Source organism: Meleagris gallopavo, chromosome 8 (genome assembly GCF_000146605.3).
Source record: "Meleagris gallopavo isolate NT-WF06-2002-E0010 breed Aviagen turkey brand Nicholas breeding stock chromosome 8, Turkey_5.1, whole genome shotgun sequence".
In the NCBI taxonomy this organism is placed as follows: Eukaryota; Metazoa; Chordata; class Aves; order Galliformes; family Phasianidae; genus Meleagris; species Meleagris gallopavo.
Window position 1 is genome coordinate 28,706,851 of NC_015018.2, and position 21,700 is coordinate 28,728,550.

At 36.2% G+C, this 21,700-nt stretch overlaps 1 protein-coding gene across 1 annotated transcript in view; it reads right to left on the reverse strand.

Moving 5' to 3' along the window:
- Positions 1 to 383: 383 nt before the first annotated feature.
- NRAP (nebulin related anchoring protein) overlaps positions 384 to 21,700 on the reverse strand; it is a 49,592-nt gene continuing 28,275 nt past the window's right edge. Inside the window, exons 19-36 of the mRNA XM_031554591.1 lie at positions 21,573 to 21,680; positions 20,023 to 20,127; positions 17,486 to 17,590; positions 15,371 to 15,487; positions 13,686 to 13,790; positions 13,058 to 13,165; positions 12,268 to 12,372; positions 10,288 to 10,386; positions 9,670 to 9,774; positions 8,665 to 8,772; positions 7,693 to 7,794; positions 7,094 to 7,291; positions 6,773 to 6,877; positions 5,047 to 5,145; positions 3,015 to 3,119; positions 2,464 to 2,571; positions 1,539 to 1,850; positions 384 to 566 (exon numbers count right to left, since the gene is read on the reverse strand). Coding sequence (XP_031410451.1) covers positions 399 to 566; positions 1,539 to 1,850; positions 2,464 to 2,571; positions 3,015 to 3,119; positions 5,047 to 5,145; positions 6,773 to 6,877; positions 7,094 to 7,291; positions 7,693 to 7,794; positions 8,665 to 8,772; positions 9,670 to 9,774; positions 10,288 to 10,386; positions 12,268 to 12,372; positions 13,058 to 13,165; positions 13,686 to 13,790; positions 15,371 to 15,487; positions 17,486 to 17,590; positions 20,023 to 20,127; positions 21,573 to 21,680 — 2,262 coding nt within the window. The 3' untranslated portion in view covers positions 384 to 398. The remainder of the gene's footprint in view (positions 567 to 1,538; positions 1,851 to 2,463; positions 2,572 to 3,014; positions 3,120 to 5,046; positions 5,146 to 6,772; positions 6,878 to 7,093; positions 7,292 to 7,692; positions 7,795 to 8,664; positions 8,773 to 9,669; positions 9,775 to 10,287; positions 10,387 to 12,267; positions 12,373 to 13,057; positions 13,166 to 13,685; positions 13,791 to 15,370; positions 15,488 to 17,485; positions 17,591 to 20,022; positions 20,128 to 21,572; positions 21,681 to 21,700) is intronic.

Genomic DNA, 21,700 nt, shown 5'->3' on the forward strand with positions numbered 1-21,700 from the left:
AGTAGTATATATATATATATATATATAGCTACATACAGAGATACCAGAGATATGAATTTCAATAGCTAACGTGAATATATCTCAAAAAGGAGCAAGAAGGAACACGTATCTGTTACAAAAGAAGGTTCTCAGTCCAATGACTACATCTTTTCATCATCTCTCCTGTTTTGCTTCATTAAAAAGGTAGGCTAGTGGGTAGCAATTGAGCACTGTTTGATTGCCATTATTATTCATAATATCATTTGTCACCTACTTTGTTTTTGCAAAGGCTATATGGACTCCTACTGGTGTGTGTTTGGTATCTGGTTTCCCTCTAATTACTAGTTCTATCCCTGGTTTTGAGGGCTTTCATGTGGTATGCCTTTTTCTTTTCCCTTTGAGTGGAAATTATTTTAATTTTATACAGACATTTTGCAGACATTATGCAGCAAATTCTGTTGCATGCTGTCATGAAATCTCACCTCACTAATGAGTTCTCCTGCCTTCTTAGCCTGCTCCACATTTAATGACCCAGTGGCTATCCATCCAGCTCCTTTCATCCAGTTCAAATCTGCTCTATATCGGTTCTGACAAAGAAAAAAAAAAAAATCATCCTATTGTTGGTGTTCATACACTTAAAATACCACTTAAATATTCAGCCATCTCAGGAACTACAGCCAAGTCAAATTAGTTCCTGCTTGTGTTCTATTCACTATTGCATAGTTGCAAGGAAAGCAAAATAAATTACAAAACGAGATAGCAGTATTAAGACTAACACTAGTGCACATGTTTTACAAGGCAAATAGTAAAAGTAGTCTATACCTTACTGTTATTTGTAGTCTTTGCTCTAACTTAGCAAAAAACTTTGATTCTGCTGTGCATAGCATCTGGTGTGTGCTGTTTAGAAGGTTACTAATGATTTGCAATGATATGAATTGACAATTAACATTTCCTAACCACTATTCTTTTTCTATTCTGGAGGGAAAGCATTTTGTTGCCTTTTTTTCTTCCTCCATGTGATGTTAAGGAGCAAGTGTACAGATGTAGTCCCTCACAAAATGCCTCCTACCAACAGCCTACTAAATTTCAAAAGCTTATAAAGCTCTAGAGGCAGTTTTCTCAAAGAAGTTGGAAGCATTTCAGCACCAGCACCTTAACAAAACCTGAAAATATATCTATCTTAGTTTCCTTTAAAAGTTCTAACTTAAGACCTCAGAATGGCAGATTGCCATATAGTAACCACATACAGTGTCAGACAGTGCATCTGATCACTTCAGGTGAGTACATGGTCTCCATATGGAATCTTATCACCATTTTACTTATGTTACCTAACCTCCCTGTGCATTAGGTAAGACATACTAATTGATGTATATATTAAGTGAATCATAATGTGGTTAAATAGGTGGTTAATTATTACTGCTTTCGTATTAACTATTTAAGTTTTGAAAAATTAAGTACACGTCATGGCATCAGAAAGCATCAACACATAAAGAAATTCAGCACTAAGTATCTGAAGGAGTTGAATAAAGGCACTGAAACGCAGTAAGCTCTGCACTTACATCACTCTGCAATCCGTACGCCCATTTGGCCCATGCCACTTTCCTGTCAGTAGGCAAAACAGTGTAATGATGGAGGGCTGTTCTGTATCCTTTATCTGAAGCCAAATTCTGAGCCTTTTTGGCATGGACAAGGTTAGCCATATCCAGGGAGACCTGGAACTGATTCTTTGTGTCCTCAAATGCCTTCTTGTACTCCAGATCACTCTGCAGTTTTGACATTTGAAGGGAATGAGCCATCTTTGAATCTTCCTCCACAGTTTTTACTCCAATCAGCTTACCCTTCATCTTCTCATAACCTTCCTTATATTTAATCTGTGAAGAAAAACATACACCATGATTCAAATCATCTAAGTTACCAAACTGACAGCTCTACTTGTAGCAATGCAACTCTCTATCAGCATTGTGACATACTGGATCTTCAATGCAAGGACCTAAGAAGTCCATTTGCAAGAAAGAACTGGAATGCCTTAGAAATTAGCAAGTGTCTACCAAGAATAAAAGCTTTCTCATTAATTATTCATTCTCAAAAATCTCTAAGAAATCTTTTACTGTTGGTTATCCTAAGGAAAATGAGCATTCTGAGGTCAGAAGATTCTTTCAGACATTTTCTGGTCAGGCAGAAATGTACTGTCACTTTGTTTCATAGCAGAATTCCACTTCAAGTACTAAAATTCAACCTTTTGTCAAATAAGAATAGTAAAAGATAGTTAGCATGTGAGAAATAACTCAGAATTGCTCAGAGCAAACCTTCTGAATAATTACACAGTAACAGTCAACCAGAGAACTCCTCCATTGCTCCTTAGGGTGAATCAAGTGAGCGTGGCTCAGGTACAGGAAGAAATGTGACACATCCTCATAACTCTGATAGCAACCTGGACTGTCAATTGTCTTAAGACTAAAGAACTTTGATGGAATCCATACTCACATCACTTGCCAGATCCCTCTTTGCCTTAGCTGTCAAGAATGACAAAGCATCCAGACGAAGAACAAATCCTTTTTCCTTCTGCTTCTCCCAGCTACTTCTGTACAGTTTCTAAAGAGAAAAGAACACAGTGTCCTTACTACTGCCAATATTTTCTATTTGTGAAATCTCTGAAGTAATATCAAACCACCATACACTCATGACCATACATTTAAGAATCAGATCTTACTCTCATCACTTGCTATCTTCCCTTACACACTGTGCAAATTGTAACCCCACTGTCTTGCTGGCTCCAGTGAAACTCTCAGTATGCCTTCATCTGAGTGAAGGTAAGCACATGGAAAATACACAGCTTCAAACTCTAAAAGTGACAAGTCTTCAGAGCAGGGGATGTGATAAGTATTTAATCAAAAACAAATTGACCATAAAGTTTTCACATTTAAAACAGTTGGACCTTCTCATAGAAAGAGTCTGACTTCCACCCACACAAACACCATTTCAACAGCAGTTATTCACAGGGCTTAGAGAATACAATCCACGGTCTCACACAGTACCTCACTGATATTGGCAGCATTTGCTTTGGCCAATAAGAAGACAGGGTCATCTTTGGTGATGGTGTACTGATGAAGAAACTGCTCTTTTCCTGACCTGTAGGCAACCTGTCTCGGAAAGTAAAGTGTGGTCAACAACGATAGTCCATGCTTAATTTTGAAGAAACAATGGTCAAAACACCCTAAATATTCAAGGATTTGTTTCACTCAATTTATTTGGTGAGTTAGTCTTTAGCATCATTACTTTTTTTCCCCGAGTCTCAATTTAAAAGCTAACCCATAGAGCCAAGATAAACAAATTACTCCTGGTTAAAATTCAAGGAAATGGAGAAATAGCATGCATATCAGGATACTTCAGTTCTCGTTCCAAAAGTTAGTTATTTAACTGATCATAAATCTGATGATAATTTGTAATCTGTATTAAACATCTGCAAGAATATATTTTCTCCAATATTTAATGGCAGCTACTACTTAGTAGTAGCTTAATAAACAACAGTAGCTTAATAAAAATAGTGAATTTTAGGCACGAAATGGCACTAAGCAATTCTATCTGCAGAGAAAACATGTGACCAAAATACAGTTGCAGACATAATATTCCAGCAAGGACTACCATTCCAACTTTAAATGAAAATATCAAGGACCTTTTATGATCCAAGCAGCAAACATTTCCATTTTACATCTCAGGGCAACTTCAGCTGAGAAATTTGTTGCCCTGTTTCAGAACCCCATGAAGCCGTTGGGAGAGCTACTGAAAAGCTATGAAAAAATGTCCCATTTCACGAAGTGTTAAATTTCTTAAATCTCAGAGTGAAAAAATATATATATCCCTACTATAGAGCTCTAAATCCAGCATTACTATTCCGTCTTCAACACTCATACAAGAAGGTAGCATTATAGAGTAAATAGAAGATAAGTAATGGGAATCAGGAGACCAACATTCTCATCCTATTCATATTAGTGTTATCTCTGAGATAACACTCATCCAAATAAGTGCCTGTTTTTCACTGATATGAGGAATAAAAAAAAAAAGGAAACAAGGTAGTTGCTTGAAGAAGACAAACAAAAAAAAGCCATGACAATCATGAAGCAATAACACTTCATTCATGTAGCAATTTGAGGTGCTGACAGCATCTTCAGTTCAAGGCATGGCATATTAAAAGAAAGAAAAAAAAAAAGGTTAACAGGTTACTTCTATTACAAAATCATTTGGTCAGTGATTTTTAACAACAGGCTCCTTTTCTTCTGGAATTACAAAAGTAAGTTGCATTCAGCCAAGTGCTGCCAGGAGTTCTGAAATACCATCTGCCAGAGTCACAAGGGCCCAGGGAAGGATAGAGAGCATCCTGAAAGTATCAGTTTTGGGAAAATGTACTCACTTAATTCTTTTACTAAAAATTCCTTAGCAGGAACAGCTAAAGAATGTGGCACCAAACACAGACACTAATATAGTATTACACAGTCTGACAGGGCCATCAGTGGAGAGAAATACAGAACCTGGTGTGAGCGTATCTTAGTCCTTGTGCTGACATCTGCTTTGCTTTGAAACTCCAAGGTTTCAAAACTCAGATTGAATACTGACAATACTGTTTCCCCCTGCTTGCTTCCTTTTACTTTCTCACAGATAACCCACTTTTGTGCAGAGTACATTAATGTCACAGGAAAATTTAGAAAACCTCTTATGAAAGCTTTTCATTCATCCGTGAATCTCACTTGCATCACCCACAAGGTTGTTGCAGAGGCTTTCTGAAAGAGGATTTCCCTTTCTTTCTCTGGCTATTGACACCATTTGTGGAAAGCCTGGCTTGCATATCTCCATTCCCATTGATTTGCTGTTGTTCTAGTTTAGAGAATTCAGTGGGAGAACTCGTGAAATCAACAAACAAAATTCCTTAGAAATAAAACTCAAGAACTTAAACTTTCATATATTGTAAAGTTTCACAACGATGTGTTCTGCCTCCCCTTTCTCAACCCTCAGTATACATATATCTCAGGAATTACCATTAAGAGAAAAACATTTGTAAAGAGAAGGACTCACATCACTTTGCAATTCCTGGCTTTTCTTGGCATGTTTGATGTGAGAACTGTCAGCCACACTGGTGAATTTCAGAGCATCAGCCTTCTGTCGGTATTTTTTCTGGATCAAATTAAAGCAAGTTATACAAAAGCTGCTGCAATATTTACCTTCCCACAAGCACATGACTGATAGAGTACTTAAAATCTACTCACAAGAACAAATTTTCATACCGAATACTATTTCTAGTTTGATAAATAAGACTTGCACTACTTTTATTCCATTTTGCTTTACTTTACATCTGGAACACACTAAAGTGATTGGAAAACTTCCATTGACATCAGCAGCCTTTGGATGAGGTCTGTTTTGTATCTATGTCTCTGCCCAAGCCTTATGCATTGCTCACTTCAGAGCAAGTTAAGCACCTCTATCTGAGACAGTAAAAGGAATTTCAGAACACCATTTCAAGGCAACAGAATGACAGGCAAACACTTCTTGCATACTTTAGTCAAATTCTTATCCTAATAGTTCCACAATAAGGTGGGGCATTCCACCTAGGAGAGCTTTAAATGCATTTTTTCATGATATGGCATTTCAGGAGAGAAATCATTCCGTTTGAACTGATGGATGAACAGATCAGTTTATGCTGTGACTCCTCTAGAGAAACACAAAACAAAAGTTAAAAAAGCATGCAGCACTTCAAAGAGGTGCTCATCGCTTTGTTTTAGGAACCTGGAAGGGAGGGAGGCAGATTAAAACCAGCGTGTTTTGTCACATATCATGGAGCACAACATAGTGACATTTTGCAAAGACAAAATGCCAGTCACCATAGGGCAACAGAGATCTCTAAAATAATATCCACCACTATAACCAGTTTAAGTGAGTGTCAGCCATCTCTTCTTTTCAGGGCTCTATCAGGCCAAAAGGCAGACCACTATGGATTAAGTAATTGTGGAAGTGATTACTAATACAGCACATCACAGTAGCAGATGTAAGTCTATCTCTAGCAAGACACTGGATCTGAGAGTTGCTGCTCTCCTTTTGCTTCTAAGATGTACTTTTTTTCCCCTTGCAGTAGCAGTGAGAGGCTGTCAAAGACTCAAAGTATCAGAGTATGATCTCCAGTAACTCACTGGCTTCTTGTCCTTCCTCCAAAACTAAGAGGGGTTTTATCCTTCTTGTGAAACTTCCCTTAATTTATTCACCCTTCTATCCTCTAGTTTTCCTAGCACTAGTGAAACAACTCAACCATAGCTAAGAAGCTGCAGAGATGTACTTCCATAAGGGTAACAACAGTGTGTGAATTAACCAGGGAAAGGAATGAAACGTAGCACTGCTGAAATTGCCAGGAAACTTACAGTCCTTGTTTGTTAAGAACAAGGAAATTGCCAAGCATGACTGTCAAGTATCTAATTTTTCAGCAGTATTCCTTAAAAAGTCTACACACTACATGTAGCAGATCCCATAGGAAATTCTGATTCCTTTCCGTGTTGCTCTTTTAATTCACATTCCTATTGTGCAGAGATGAAAGTACAATTACTGGGCCTTTTGCTCACAGTCTTGAGGGAAATCAGTAATTGCATCATCAGAAAACATTTTTAACACTGAATCCAGGATCACCTACACTGTAGGTGTCTAAACTGTCATCTTTCAGTATAGAATTCCTCACCTCATTCCACATGATATAGCATAATAAGCATGTATAAGCCTTTGAATAAACAACAGACAGAAAGCTGAGCACTTTGCTTACCTCACTGACCAAATCTCCTGCCTTTTTGGCTTGCTGTATATTAAGACTTCCTTCTGTAATACATCCAACTCCTTTCATCCACATCAGGTCTGCCCTATATTGAAGCTATTGAAGAAAAATAACAGTTACTGACATGAGGGACAGAAGTACAATGCTTGGGTGTGAACATGAGCACACCTCCCAGTTTCAAAGACATGTCAAAGCCATTTAAGAAGTGCTACTGATTGTGTCCACATGAAATAAAAAATAGCATCAAATTCTGAAGAAGTTTACACACATCCATACTGCATTAAAAATTAAGCTGAGCTTATACCATCTTACATCACTTTGGAGCCCGTAGGCCTTCTTGGCCCATTTTGTCTTCATATCTTCTGGAACCACTGTGTATTCATGGAGTCTCTTTCTATAATCCAGGTCACTAGCAAGTGCTTGGGCCTTCTTAGCATGCCTCAGGTTTACCATATCCATAGGGAGATGGAAATGGGTCTTACTCTCCTCAAAATCTTTTTTGTAGGCAATCTAGAAAAAGTAGGAACAAAAATAACTTGTTTGTACCACTGCACTGCAAATACAAACCTATCTTAAATCTCTAGTTTTGTTTGTTTCTTTATGAAGATTAGTTAAAATAAATAAATAAATATTAAAACCAAGTCCCATGTGAGATCCATGACACAGCAGAATTAATATTGCAGATTATTATAATACATCTTAGTTTACAATATACTTCTATCTGCACGAAAGTTCTCTGTTGAAGCGTTGAGGTTTTAATAGGACACCAACCCAAAATCACCTACAAGAACAAATGTACTGTGTAATCTTTGTATATTAACAGTCTGAGGCAAGAAACAAGTCACGTACCATTGCTGAAAGACTCATAATTATGGATAACATCTTCTGAGTAAGAGAAATAAATAATTTACCTCGCTACTCATCTTGGCCACCTGCAGAGAGTGCAAAAGTCTTGAATCTTTTGTTTCAGTTGCTTTTCCTTTTGTTTTTTCATACTCTTCTTTATACTTAATCTGTAAAAAATAAAATAAAATAAAATAGTTTAAGTCAAAGCACATTTTTTCATTTGCATCAGAGATAAGCAATATGTTTTTCAATGTCTGTTTGGGTGGTCAAAATTCAGAGGCTTATTCCAATTTGCACTTTGTCACTTTGCATATCTCAGACGTTCTCAGAAATTCCCAAATGTGAAGGACAAATCTCATCTATATTACGTTTAACCTCGTTCTTCAAAGCTCAGTCCTCTGAGATGCATTTTCTTACAGACTTTGTCTTCTGAATAGCTAAATTATGTTTTGGTTTAAGAACCAGATAAGAAATCAATCATGGAAAAACCAAGCAAGACTTGATTTTCTTAATGAGGTGGGAAGACAGCTGAATGAGCATAAAACTCTTCTTTTCTCAATAGATTTTTGAATCATCTTCAGTACTGAGCGCTTTCTAGCTGCAGGCAAAATTTCTTCCTTTTCCTTTCCACAGGTGAAGAACTGTGGAAGAAGTCATTTAAAAATAGCTAGTTTGGATTTTTTTTTTATTTAATGTTAAAGAAGCAGACTAAAGAAATATGCAGTGCATGATGATAGCATTTTTGAAAATATAAATGATTCAAAACACTAAGTTTTACTATAGGAGGATTGAGCCCACTGACCTTGTGCAAACTTTGCTTCCTTCTGTACATTATATTAAAAAAAAAATTCCAGAGAGTGAAATTTCACAGAACAGTCTAAGGAAGTTTCCAGCTGTTCATCTGCCTTTGAGAAAGATGAATGTATGACAGTAAAATTCAGGGCTTAAAAACCCAGATGAAGAGAGATAAGTTTTATTTCCCTGTGCTACAGCAACTTATGTAAAGAATAATTCCTAGGTAATTAAATGTAACCTACATCACTTGCAAGATCCCTTGAAGCTTTGGCAGCAAGTAAAGGCAGGGAATCAAGCTTCATTTCAAATCCCTGGCCCTTGCTCTTCTCCCAGCCTTCTTTGTACTTAACCTGACAAAGGAAAGACAGAAACACGTCACTATACAACACACAGTATCTTAACTGAACATGAGAATTACTAAGAGCAAAACAGAACAATAAATCTTCTCTGCCCACAAATTAGAACCCACTTAACTCACAGTTCATTATAATTTGAATTAATTAATTGGCTAGGATTGAGTCAATAGCTTTATGCTTGGAGTTTAAAGTCACCTCAAATTCTCAAAGATGCTCCAATAGCTCTAGGCTTTAAAGTGTCATGGAGGAAGGAAAGGTTTCCAAAAGCATCTGCGTTGTTTTTTTTTTAAATATGCAAATATTGTGGATTAGTAGGAGCTGATCTCTAGGGAGGAAGTGTTTAGAATCAGACATCACACTGCATGTTTCAGGATTTTTCTTCCTCCACCATACCTCCTAACCTAGATGTAGCAATGTTTCCTGCATAGAATGCCTAACTGTAGCCACAGGTCTTTAAGTGAGCTGCTAGAGGGCATTCTTAGTTTGAGATCTTTCAAAAGTTGGCACTCATGTGGTCTGAGGCCTGGTAATTCTTTAGTTTAACTCCTTAAACTAAGGCTCTCCTGTAAGTGTTTGATTTTAACACACAAGTCTCTAAGAAAGTCACTACATACTGTGAAGAACGAGGAATGGCAGCAAAGTGGGTTTGACTAAAGTTCAACAAATTCGCTATGACTCATTGCACAGACTTAAGTAGCCTTTCAATTATTAGAACTGCATAAATGTCGGTTCTTCCTACAAACACCAGTACAGAAGTAGCTAATTTGTGAAGTGAACATTGACTTATTAAACAAATTCAAGGCATTTGAAAAGATATTGGGGAAAAAAATGTTTAGCAGCATCACCATACTTAAGTATGGTGTACAAATATTTCCACGTAACTTGACTTACCTCACTATATAATTCTGCATTGGCTTTGGCCTTGACCAACTGAGGTATGTCCTGAGGTAGAGTGTAATTTGTTTTTGTCTTCTCATACTGAGCTCGGTAGTTCAACTGCCATAAATTGAAAAAAAATCAAAATCAAACTCAGTTATTTTTTATTCGTTAAAGAATAGACCGATGGCATTGATTGACTACTGCTGAATCTCAGCCTACTGGTGTCATGTGTTATGTTTGATGTAAGAACATCATAGGTGTTACAGTAATCTTAACTTTTTCATAGGTACTAGGAATTGGAATAACTATTCCATAAATAGAGTAACTATTGATTATCTGTAAGTAAAAAATATCTGATTTTTTACAAATCATGCATTAATAAATATACAGAAGATAAATTCCTAACAAAGTACACTAATAAAACTGTTAAAAGTGGAAGAAAATATTGTATCTACTGACTGCTGTGACTGCTACGTTTCTGTAAGTAGTTTCATTCAACTTGTATTCTTTTGGTTGTAAATCTGCCAAATATCCAACAACAATAAAAACATTAAAGCGCTTCAAATGCTATGAAATAAAATTATGAGATAATTCTAATAAACAAAGACGGCCAGTGTTGACAGAACTTACATCACTGAGCTGCTGAGCATTTATTTTGGCTTGAGCAATTTGTGGAGTGCTGGCAACAGAGCTATACTTCATCTTGTCTATGCTTTGCCTGTAGTTTACCTAATTTAAAATTAAATAAATGGAAAAGAGAATATTTAGTAAGGGAGGTAATGTTCAGACTGGAAAATGAGCAATTGAGTAGACAAAGTTTTGTTAGCTATTTTCCCAGCAAAATCATAACGTAAATCATAGTAAGCTGAGATGGAGAAAAATACCAGGATCTCTTGGATGAGATCTGCAGTTAACGCTCTGAAGACTTCCTAGTTTGAGGTCACAGTTTTTATTTCACTTTGAAAATGAGCTTCATTTATAATCCCTTTCCCTCAAAACAACAAATTCATAAACACAATTAGTCCCCTAAAGCGTTCATATAAAACCGTTATTTCTTACCATCACTCAGATCAGATTATCTTAAAAGACAGTTATAATGTTCCTTTTTATTAATAGGTCTGTCCAATGTAATGCTGTACAAAGCAAATGAACTCTCATGCATTATCTTTAATTATTAGATTAAAACTCAGTAATCACAAAAGTTCCCTATGTAGTAAGTTTTGTGTGCAAGATGAGAGAAGAAAACCATATATTTACAAAAGAAAACAAAAAATTAATAACAATCATGGTATTGAAGTCCACAAAATTCCTAATAAATTAACACGGTGATAGCAACGCTAAACTACTAAAAACAAAAACAAAAAACAAACAAAACAAAAAAAACCACAAAAAAAACCAAAAAAAACATATTTAAACCCAAAATTATACAAGATTACAAATCACGAAGAAGCTTTCTTTTAAACCAGTTGTTGCCAAAGGTTTTACACTGCAGAACACAATTATCATTCACTGTTGGCCAAGGTCAATATTCACTGTACTTAATCGCCACTTTGCAAACATTGCAAATCACATAAACCTAGTTTCATAGAACACTTGTTTCCAGTTAAGTGGGCTGTGATTCCTTTCTGTTTCAGGTATCCTTACACAAACTTTCTTCTTTCTGACACAATGATAACATTTAGGAAAGAACTTCAAAATTGATCAAAGTACAACAAAATCAAACATTTGATTTGCTTCCCTTGCAGACAAGAAGAATTTTACTTCCATAGAAAGAGATCATTTCTTTTTTACTGAAAATGTATACTCCTGCTTATGATTTTTTAAGGAGAAAGATGACTGTCCACCAAACCTGAACTTACAGAAATTAGTTCTACTTGCTCTAAACATTTCAGCACTTCCTGTTCTTGTACAATTTAGTCAGAAGCTGCTTTTGGAACCCAAAAACCAGTTGGCCACAGAGCCTGTTGTACTAGTCACAATCATCACCTATTACTTTAAAATAGTCCCAGGATTTATCTGCTTATTGATAGCTAATATGCTTACTTTGAAGTCTTTGAGGATACAGCTCTTACACAGTAGGAAATCAAACCTTTTTAAAGTCTTTTCAAAGAAAAAACTGAAATTATTGCTCAAGAGGCAACAACTCATCTTATAATTGAAGCTTATCAAATAATTCCTCAAAAATACCCCAGGTCGTCCAGAGAAGATGTGGCTGCCCCATCCCTGGGGGTGTTCAAGGCCAGGTTGGACAGAGTCCTAAGCTCTGATCTAGAGGGTGGCCACCATACCCACAGCAGGAGAGTTAGAAGCAGATCTTTAGGGTCCCTTCAAACCCAAGCCATTCTATGATTCCAGGAAGAACGTAAGTGTGGGGCAGCACTAATTTTGTCCCACTGTGTTCAACTGAAGCGAATGACAGGAGGTGGCACCACTATTCCTCTCAGCCTCTCAACTCCTTGCATTTTTGCTTTCACCTTTTTTTTTTTTAATCACCAGCTGTCTTCTCCCATGGTTAAATCATCATTTGACATACACAATCTATCACTACCTCTCCTACAGAGAGATGATGAGCCATGCAAGCCATGTAAAAAAAGCCATAAAATTATTTACATCTTTCAAAGGGACCAACTTCCTTGTTGTCTGATATGAAGGAGTGAGAGTAGCTGGGTAATTGTAGTCAACACCGTCATGTTTGTAATCAGATTTATAGGCTATCTGAAACACAGAGAGAACACAAAAAAAAATCATCTTTTTTTTTAGGCTGTCATTTGTTTGAATAATTATCAGTCAAGAGGAAAGGAGAAACAATAATATTAATATTAAATGCAGGAAACAAAGTAATTTCAGTGTCGTGAGTGACAAAGAAAATGAAATTATTTGCATAGTTTAGCCACTAATTGATTCTTTTTCAGCTCCTCAATTAATCCAATGCCAACAGTGGGAGCATTAACTTAACTTCCACCTATGACACATCTCTTTTATCTTTCTGCTTAGTTCTCAAGCTTCTTACAGATTTGTAAATAATGTACTTGAAGGAATGGTATGTAACGAAATAGCTTCTTGACTAACCCAGTAAATTAAATTGGAATCCAGAAATCTTTATTAAAGGCTGTTTTTTTCACCAAAGGTCCGACCCTGGAGGAGGGAAGCAAGCAACCTTCAGCATCCTACTGATGTCAAAGAAAACTGAAGGAGCTCAGTATGTTGCCAGATCACTGAATTTGCTTATTTCAGTCTCTCCCACACTGTGCAGTACAAAAGGGTTTCCATAATCTCTTCTCAACATATCTATCCTTCAAATCTTCACTACAATATAACCTAAGTTCTACCATCAGTTTAATTCTGGAAAAATAAAATAAAGAAAGCCATGACTACAGAAGTATGATTTAAAAAGACTTACATTGCTTGCCAAGCTGCCCACCTTCATGGCATGTAACATTCGCTTGTCCATGCCAATACCCATGTAATGACCTTTCATTTGGTTCTGGTATGTTTCTTTGTATTTAATCTGTATTTAAAAACAAACAAACAAAAAAAACGTTTGTAAAACTTGTTTAGTTTTTTCCATGTGTTTCTATGAGTTACAGCAGTGAAAAAAATGGCTACAGCTGTGGTGTGTCAATGTTGCGCCACTACAGAAACTCACAAGCTCACAAACAACCTCAGCACTTCTAAAAACAAAGCCTAGAATACTCAGTGAATTTCCTATGGTAAAAGATGTTCTTTGTACATTCTTCAGACCACCTGGATGCCACATTCAGAAAGTACCTCCACATTCTACTGCTGTGAGTTATTTCACCAGAAGTAAATACTAGAATAAATAATGCAAATGAGCATTATTTCTACAATATTTGTACAAATGAATCATCTACCAAAAGTAGATTGCTTTGGTGCAGCTTTCACCAAGCCCAGTGTACACCCAGTGTTCTCACCAACCAGGGAACAATAACAAGATAAATGATCTACCCTACCATCAGCTGCTACCAGGGTAAGCTTTCAACAAACCACGCAAGGCATTGAAAACTTACATCACTGGTGTATTTTGAGATCTTGCTCACATTCTTGAATTGTGGAGTATCACAGTAGTTAATGCTGTACCCTCTGTTGTTTCCAAGATCCTTCTTATATTCCACCTTAGAATACAAAAGGAAAAAAGTTATGATAAAATGTTAAATTGCTCTATTGAGTTGCCTTGCACACTGCTGATTAGTCAGGACTACTGTTCAAACATTTTGATGCATCTCTCTTATCAGAAAACATATTGTGAAAATTACTATGAGGATGAATTTCTTATCTTCACTTCTCATTTTATAGACAAAAGAAAAAATATTACCAATTTAATCCACACAGACCTCAGGATTGAACAGGAAAAGGCTTACTAGCATAATTTTTCAGAGTAATTGGTTTAATATTTTTATTAAGTTCTTTTGCTTTGAAGCAGGGATATTCAGAGGGACTGGGACTAAATTCAGCAACGTGGAGGTTAATACATGTAGAAACTAGCCACAAAAACCTGAGCTTTAAGGATTCATTGCCTGGAAGGCCCAAGAAAGAGGAAACGGTTCATATATAGGCTGATCAGACAAGGACGGCAAGATGCCAAAATAATTCAGCCATAAAGAAGGTAAGTGAAGTCCAAAGCAGGAAGAAAAAGAGTTTTTTTCAGCAGGCACTGGGTAGCGTGCATGCTATGTACCAGGATCCAGCAAGATCTCATCAGGAACTCATGCATTCTGACAGTCATTCCTGTTCAAGGAATATGCACTCAGCCTGTAACAGCTGCAGTGAAAGACCAAGAGAGAAGGAGAAGTTCGCTTGCTTAGTCAGGGAAAACAAAGGCTGAGAGAAAATGATACGTGTGCAAGCATCTCAGAAACATAATCATGCAGGGAAAAGAACTTTATAAACCAAAGGGCAATGTTGGCACAAAACACACTAGTAATAAAATGGACAGGAATAAATACAGGCTGGAAATTAGAAGAAGAGGATTATACAGTGCTATGCCAAAACAGGAGAAGCCAGAAATCATTGGCCCCTTCCAGTCCTACTTCCAGGGGGTTTTCATTATTGAAGGTTTTATTCTTTGACACCTCAAGAGCATAAGTTTTTAAAGTGCCATGGGAAACCTCTAGGAACTCACAATTATTAATAGCTTTATAGCTTGTATGACAATATAAATAAATTAACAATTCATAATCTAGTGAGGATTCCCTAGCAATCTCCCTTTGCTTAGCAGAAGAATGCATTATGAGCAAGTCAGTCTCTTACATCACGGAAGAAAACAGAAACCTGCGCTGACAATATAGCACACAGTTTTGATTCTGCTGGTGTTATTTCTCACTTTCAACCAGAACATTCTTTGAAACACTGTAATATATACTCCCAAATAATCCACAACCATTTATGCTTATAACCTCAGAGCACATTAAGAGCACAGTACAGAGTTTTCTTAGATTTCTCTTCTCCACATAACCAGAATTAGAAGCGCTCTCCTGGTATAACACTCCATGCTCCCATACCTATCACTGGAAGGGCCAGATAACAGTACTTAAAGATCTGTTCTTGCACCTTCCTTTCCAGTTACTGCGCTACACAAAGAATTTCTGCTACACAAGGAACAATAAAAACAAAAGATTTTAAAATCTATAGTCCTTACCCATCAGATGCAAAAGTTTGTGTGAGCTGCTCTTACACCATTTTTCAGATCACTTACCTCACTAACAAGCTTGTTAGCACTTTGGGCTTGTTTAAGGACCAGGTTGTCATCAGCTGTTAGAGAGTGAAAGTGAGCTGCACCTTTCATCTTGGAAAGATCTTTCTTGTATTTTATCTGAAAAGTAAGAAAAATTATAAAACAGTGTCTACCTTTTCAGTGCTGCTTTTTGGACTGGTTATAAAAGTTGCAATACAGCTTTTCCCATTCTTGCTTTCATAAGAAAATAGAATTTAGAAAGTTGAAAGATTGCAAATTCTTATTTCCCGAAATAAACCAGGCATAAAATCAGCCAAAACAATTCCTGCAAAGCCATTACAGTACAAAGCAGTTTTTAACCTATTTCTTTACATAGATCCAACAGTACTGGTTGTTGTTCATAGCTGAAACAGATAACTAGCAGACTCATGACAAGAAACTGCTTGGAGCTTGTGTGCTTTTCTATTAGTGAAGTTAATTGTCAGTTCTTTAATTTTAGAATTCTGCTCTAAGAATTACATACAGATAGTTATCAAGCTTTCTGTGATTTTTTTTCCTTTTGTAGAAACCAGCATTATGAAAAAGCCTTATCTTTTTGCCACTTTTAAAGTTTTTAAAGCAATTATATTTCTCTACCAAGTCAACACTGAGATCACTGAGATAAGGTATGTCTTATATTAACTGAGGCATCTGGATGAGGACTTAATTGAGCTAGGATGGGTAATGATGCATAATATTTGTGTTGGCCTTTACCAGACTTTGCCCAGCAAAACCCTGCTTGGAATTGTCTTGAGCCTGCTTTGAAAGGGGTGTTGGACTTGATGATCTCTGGAGGTCCCCTCCAACTCCTACAATTCTGTAATTCTGTGAATATATTCCAGTCTTTCTTGCACACAAGGAGATGCTTGTGTTCTTCATCTCACAGCAATGCTTTTAAAAGCAGATTCATAATGTACAAAATAACAAATTACTTGAAATGTGCTGAAGTGTAAAGTTATTATTTCTTTTTATTTTCCAAGCCTGCTCACCATTTCACAGGCTTTAGAGACATTAAAGTTGCATGGTGAGTACTCCAGCTAGGTACTGTTATAAATCATCCCTTCACTGCAGATATTAGAATTAGACTCATAGAATCATGTAAATTGGAAGACCTTCAAGATCATCAACATAAATAAGGACACTGCTGACCACTCACAGTTTGAAAAAAATATGGAACTGCCATCTTTAGCTGGAGTTGTTAATGATCCCCTGTTTAAACATGAAATATTTGAGTTTGTCGTATGGGATTTGGTCATGGAAGGTCTCAGGTTTTTAATTTGGTCTCTATCTGTAAGCTCAAGCAACTAAATGTCACCGATTCTTCCACTCTTGTTTACTGCTAGCATCTGGTCCAGGCTAGTACAAGCTCAAGCACCTGTTAACTTCCCAAAACACAGACTGAGCCCATCAGGTCAGATAGTCTCAGAGGGGGGCAGGTGTCCTCACAAACAGAGTCTGTCACTCAAAGGAACCCTTCACAGCAGCCACAGGGTAGCAACCTCATTTTTGTCACTGCTAGGAACAGTCTCCTCAAGCAGGACTGAAGCTCTTTAATCAGTGGGCTGCATGCAGGAATCACACTTCACCATCTTTTTTGCCAATTCTTCAGCTTATCGCCCAAAACTAAAAATCAACAGCTTAGAAACAAGCTAAGCCTTATGTGGTGACAATGTCACACTTCATATGAGTGGCTTTGCGCTGGAGGCATGATACATCAAAATATCAAACCAGTTCAGCTCATTCATCCTCTATTTATTCACTACTGGGAATATACCACTGTAGTCCAAAGCATGATTAAGGCAGTTGAAGGTTTCATTAATAATACAGGTGCAGATTTGCCAGGAGGGTTAGCCTAACAGTAGGGATCCCCATTAGTCACTGCTTCCACCTCCTCCCTCACACAAGCTGGAGCTGCATCCCCTTTTATTAATAGATATTATTAATCTCTTGAGCTATCCAGTTCCCAGCAACACAGTGAAATGTCATCCTTGTTTACTTCTCAGGTGTAATTTTAGCATTTTCCTTCTAGAGCACTGCTCTAACAAACTGATGTTTTTAATTGTTTATGAATGGTATTGATCTGGGTTTCATACTTACATCACTTGCCAATTCATTTGCCTTCTTGGCATTTTGATAAGCTGGGGTGATCATAGCTGGAAAGCTTCCTTTCCCTCTGCGTTCTTCATACTCATTCATATAATCCTGAGGAAAAATCAGTTTATTCATCACGTATATGTATGGTGGTGTCACAGATGATTTCACAAAACCCCATAGTCCTTGCTAGCAGTAAGGTTCATTACTTTGTTATTATTACTTTTTTAACAAAAGAGAAAGTAAGATTATCAACTTTAAGAATGAAATATCCACCAAATTAATTGTGCCAGCAAGAGAAATGTAGTTAACAATTAGCTGTGGTCAACATAGCATTCAAGTGTATAATTACATGCATCGTTTTAATTCTACCCTAAATCTTAGAGATGTAATATCTCCTATCGTGTCTTTGTTAATATACACTTGCCTGAAAAAAAAAACCTGGGAAAATACGTAACTGTTTGAGCAGCCAGGAGATCTTGAACTTTCCAAGTTTAGTGTGGGAGCCTGATAGAAATCTCTTGACCTCACCATCGCCATTCCTCACATCACAACTAACCAAAACATAATGCTTCTCTAGAAACATAAATACCTAGATATTACAGTGGTAAACTACTTTGGGAACAAACTCACAAAATTCAATTTGCTTGATTAAAAAAAAAAAAAGTTACTGGGTTATTCTATTTAAACTATAAATAAATTTTACCATTTGAAAAGCCTTTTGATATGGCAAAATACTGGAACTTTCTTAGCATGGTATTACATAATGACCACCTCAAAGCTTTCTAGATCTGGGGAGAATGTGATAAGTATATACACAAGTAAGGTATAGTGCCATGTGTCTTCTCTGTGATATTTTGTTTTTCTTTGTGGCAAAGAGCCAATGTAAGCCAGAAATAAATAAATAAATAAATAAATCTGTGCCATGTCAGGAGTATCGTGGAGAATATACCATAGATAGAAATTATTATAAATATTTGGGGGATCTCTCTGGTGTCTTCTCAGTGCAAAACAATTCATTGTAGCAATTCTGCGCAACATCAATATCACAGGATATGATAGGTCAGATCTAAGTCTGGGAACAACATAGATACTGCATCCAAATTATTCTATAAACAGGCACAGAAAGTAAAATATATATATATCTCTGACTCATCAGCTGAGTTAGTCTTTTAAAATGACATCCATGAGCCTGAATTCTTCAGACTAAATTGTCATTTTCTCTTTTTTGCAACTTCCTCAAATACATTTTATATTATTTCTAATATCACTCATATTCCAAAACATCATTTTAAAGTTCCAAATAATTAATTTTAACTTTTAACTAGTTTTTCAAAAATTACTAAAACAGCATGCAGTAAATTCTTTAAATTGCCTGATGCATGTATGTGTACACACATATCTGCACACATGCAATATGTATAATGTAGCCTCATGATCTTGACTGTTAAAACTCCGATACTTTACCCATGTTAAGTCATACTTAATTCAGAGAAATCTATTAGTTTCAGAGGCTCACTTTTATTTGAATAAAAATATCAGAATCCAGCCTATTAAGATTAGAACTCAAATTAAATTTGAAGACTGTGACTGAAGTTTCAAAGATACTTTCAAAGAAGGAAAGACTTAAATTAATTCAAATGATAGAAGCATTCCAAACCTAGAAGATGCAATTAGCACTTTTTCAAACTCATTTTATTTATTCTTACTAAAACTTGTAGGAACTCAAAAGATAGAAACTAATTGAAGACTTCCTTCTAAATTCATATTGTTGAAAGATGGAATGCTTTTCACACATCACAAAGATGTAAGGTGGGGCAGAAGCAGTGAAGCAATGAAAAATTCCCAAATGTCTTAGAACAATGTACTTCCTATTCCTTCCGAAGAATATAGGTCTGATAAGGAGTTAGGAAGAGAAACTAAACTAACCATATAATTTCTTTTATACAGAAACATTATTCAGTTCCTTTCAAAACCCATTTAGCTGTATTTAGTTCCATTTAATTCTGCTATTTCCATGGAAGAGGCATACCTTAATTAGAATAGAACTTCAGATGCTATTTGGCAGACCACAAAAATAATTGTATTACAATTAAAAATAAATGAAACTAAGAAGAAGACTAAAACAGAAATAAAGCCTATTTGGTTCCATATACATAGAACTACAACTTGTGAGTCTTACAATACCAATTTTGTAGAAGAGCCAACAACTAAGAAAACTTGCACATATTCAGAGCTGCAAAGCTTCTACGATTTCTTAAAATAATGGCAGGAGAAATATCCTTTACTACTTTAACTAACTTTCTATCATTTCATGACCCTTTCACATTTTCTCCCAGCTGAATTTACATTTTTATTTTCAACAGAATGAAAACTTTTCACATATGAACACATTTGTGTGATACATAAATATACTGTAATAGAAATGCCCAGTGCATTCATGTACACAGATAAGATTTGCCACAGTAGGACTTATCCTCCCATAACCCAAATGACCCGACATGAGGATCTGCAATGACAGTGATCTCTTGGATGCTGCATACCTGGCCATATTGATCCACATTTTCTCTTGTAAAAGTAACATCTGCTTCAGCTGTATGGCTGGCTTTTCCCTTGATTTCTTTTTCATACATTTGATGATACTTTACCTAAAAGGATTTTTTAAAAAAATAAATAAATGGAAAACAATCATCTGGATGAGTTTTAACCCAGTCCACAGATATTGTATAATAAAAAACAAACAATGGCACACACATGTTGATAATTCCTATTGTCACCAATATTCAGAAGTGAGATATGCCACTTAAAGATATAACAACAATAGTGGTATACTTAATAACACACACAATAAATGTTGGACTTGCCATTTTTACCCATACCAGGAGTTCAGTGTATTCAATACCCCCTGCTTCTCAGAGGCTAATCCCTGATGTTCAAGTTAAAAAAAAAAACAAAAAACATAACTAATTGTAATGCAAATTCATGGTAATCACAGAGCACTTCTTCCTACTTAATTTGCAACATTGTCACCTGCATGTCATTAATAAAGTGGAATGTTTCTGAAAGATCCATCTCCCAATGATCAAGGGAATTCCAGGCAATCAACCTTCAAATTTGGACCAAGATTTGCACTACTGCTAAAGTAAAAATAATGCCTTTAACCTGATGCTGCCCTTTAATCAACATTTCTCTTTGCTAACAAAGGGTCTTTCACAGATCAAAGGCAAACAAAGGCATTTAAATGTTTTAGAGTAAGTTGCTTTTGCCTTCAGAACTACAGATCTCTTCTGATTCTCCTTGATGACTCTTAATAATGTTTTAAATTCACTTCCACTGAGTTAGCACAATATATTATCTTATCCAACAAATAGAGCTTTACTTTCACTCTCCAATGACAAAACACAATTGATTGTGCATTCTGAAGCAATACTGATATCCTTTTACAATGCTTTTTAAGGATTAGAGGGATGTTGTAGTTTTGCTCTGGAAAGGAAAAGGAAGCCAATGAAGATCAGTACATCAAGGAGCTTAACAAACACACACATACAAAAAATAAAAAGTAAAGTTAGTAGAATAGGAAGCAATTGTTTATATCAAACGTATGCACATACATGTGCATCTGTGTGTATACAAATATATAAAATTGGTGTTCAAGAACCTTGTTTCTTTGGCTCACGTAAGCCTCATCCTGAAATGGTGCACAAGAGACATTGAGCTGCAAGGAGTCACTGGGAGCACGGTAAGTCATGGCAAAGCAGAATCCAGCCAACACAGCCCTCCCCTGATGTAAAGCCACCAAGGAGTATTGCAGCTACTGTGTAAGTTAGAACTGCTCTTCAGCCCTTCTAGTTGATATGTGGTTGGGCAGAATGAAATCAAAGACCTTCAGCTGACTCTTTATTGTCTTCCTTCTACCTACCACGTAACAGGAGGCTGAGTAAAGGGGAGAAATTTGCCCACAGATATCCACAGTGTTTATTCACAAACAAAAAGATTTTCCCTTTGTGCATAAAATTCAACCTTATACTTAAAAAGAAAACAATTTTGTTAATGAATTTTCTTTCCAAAAAGAGACTCTGCTTTGGACACTTACATCACTGGCTAATTCATTTGCTCTCTTGGCAATTTGATAAGCTGGAGTGATCATAGCAGGAAAGCTGCCTTTCCCTCTCTGTTCTTCAAAGTCTTCAGTGTATTTCAGCTGTAAAAGCAAACAAAAAA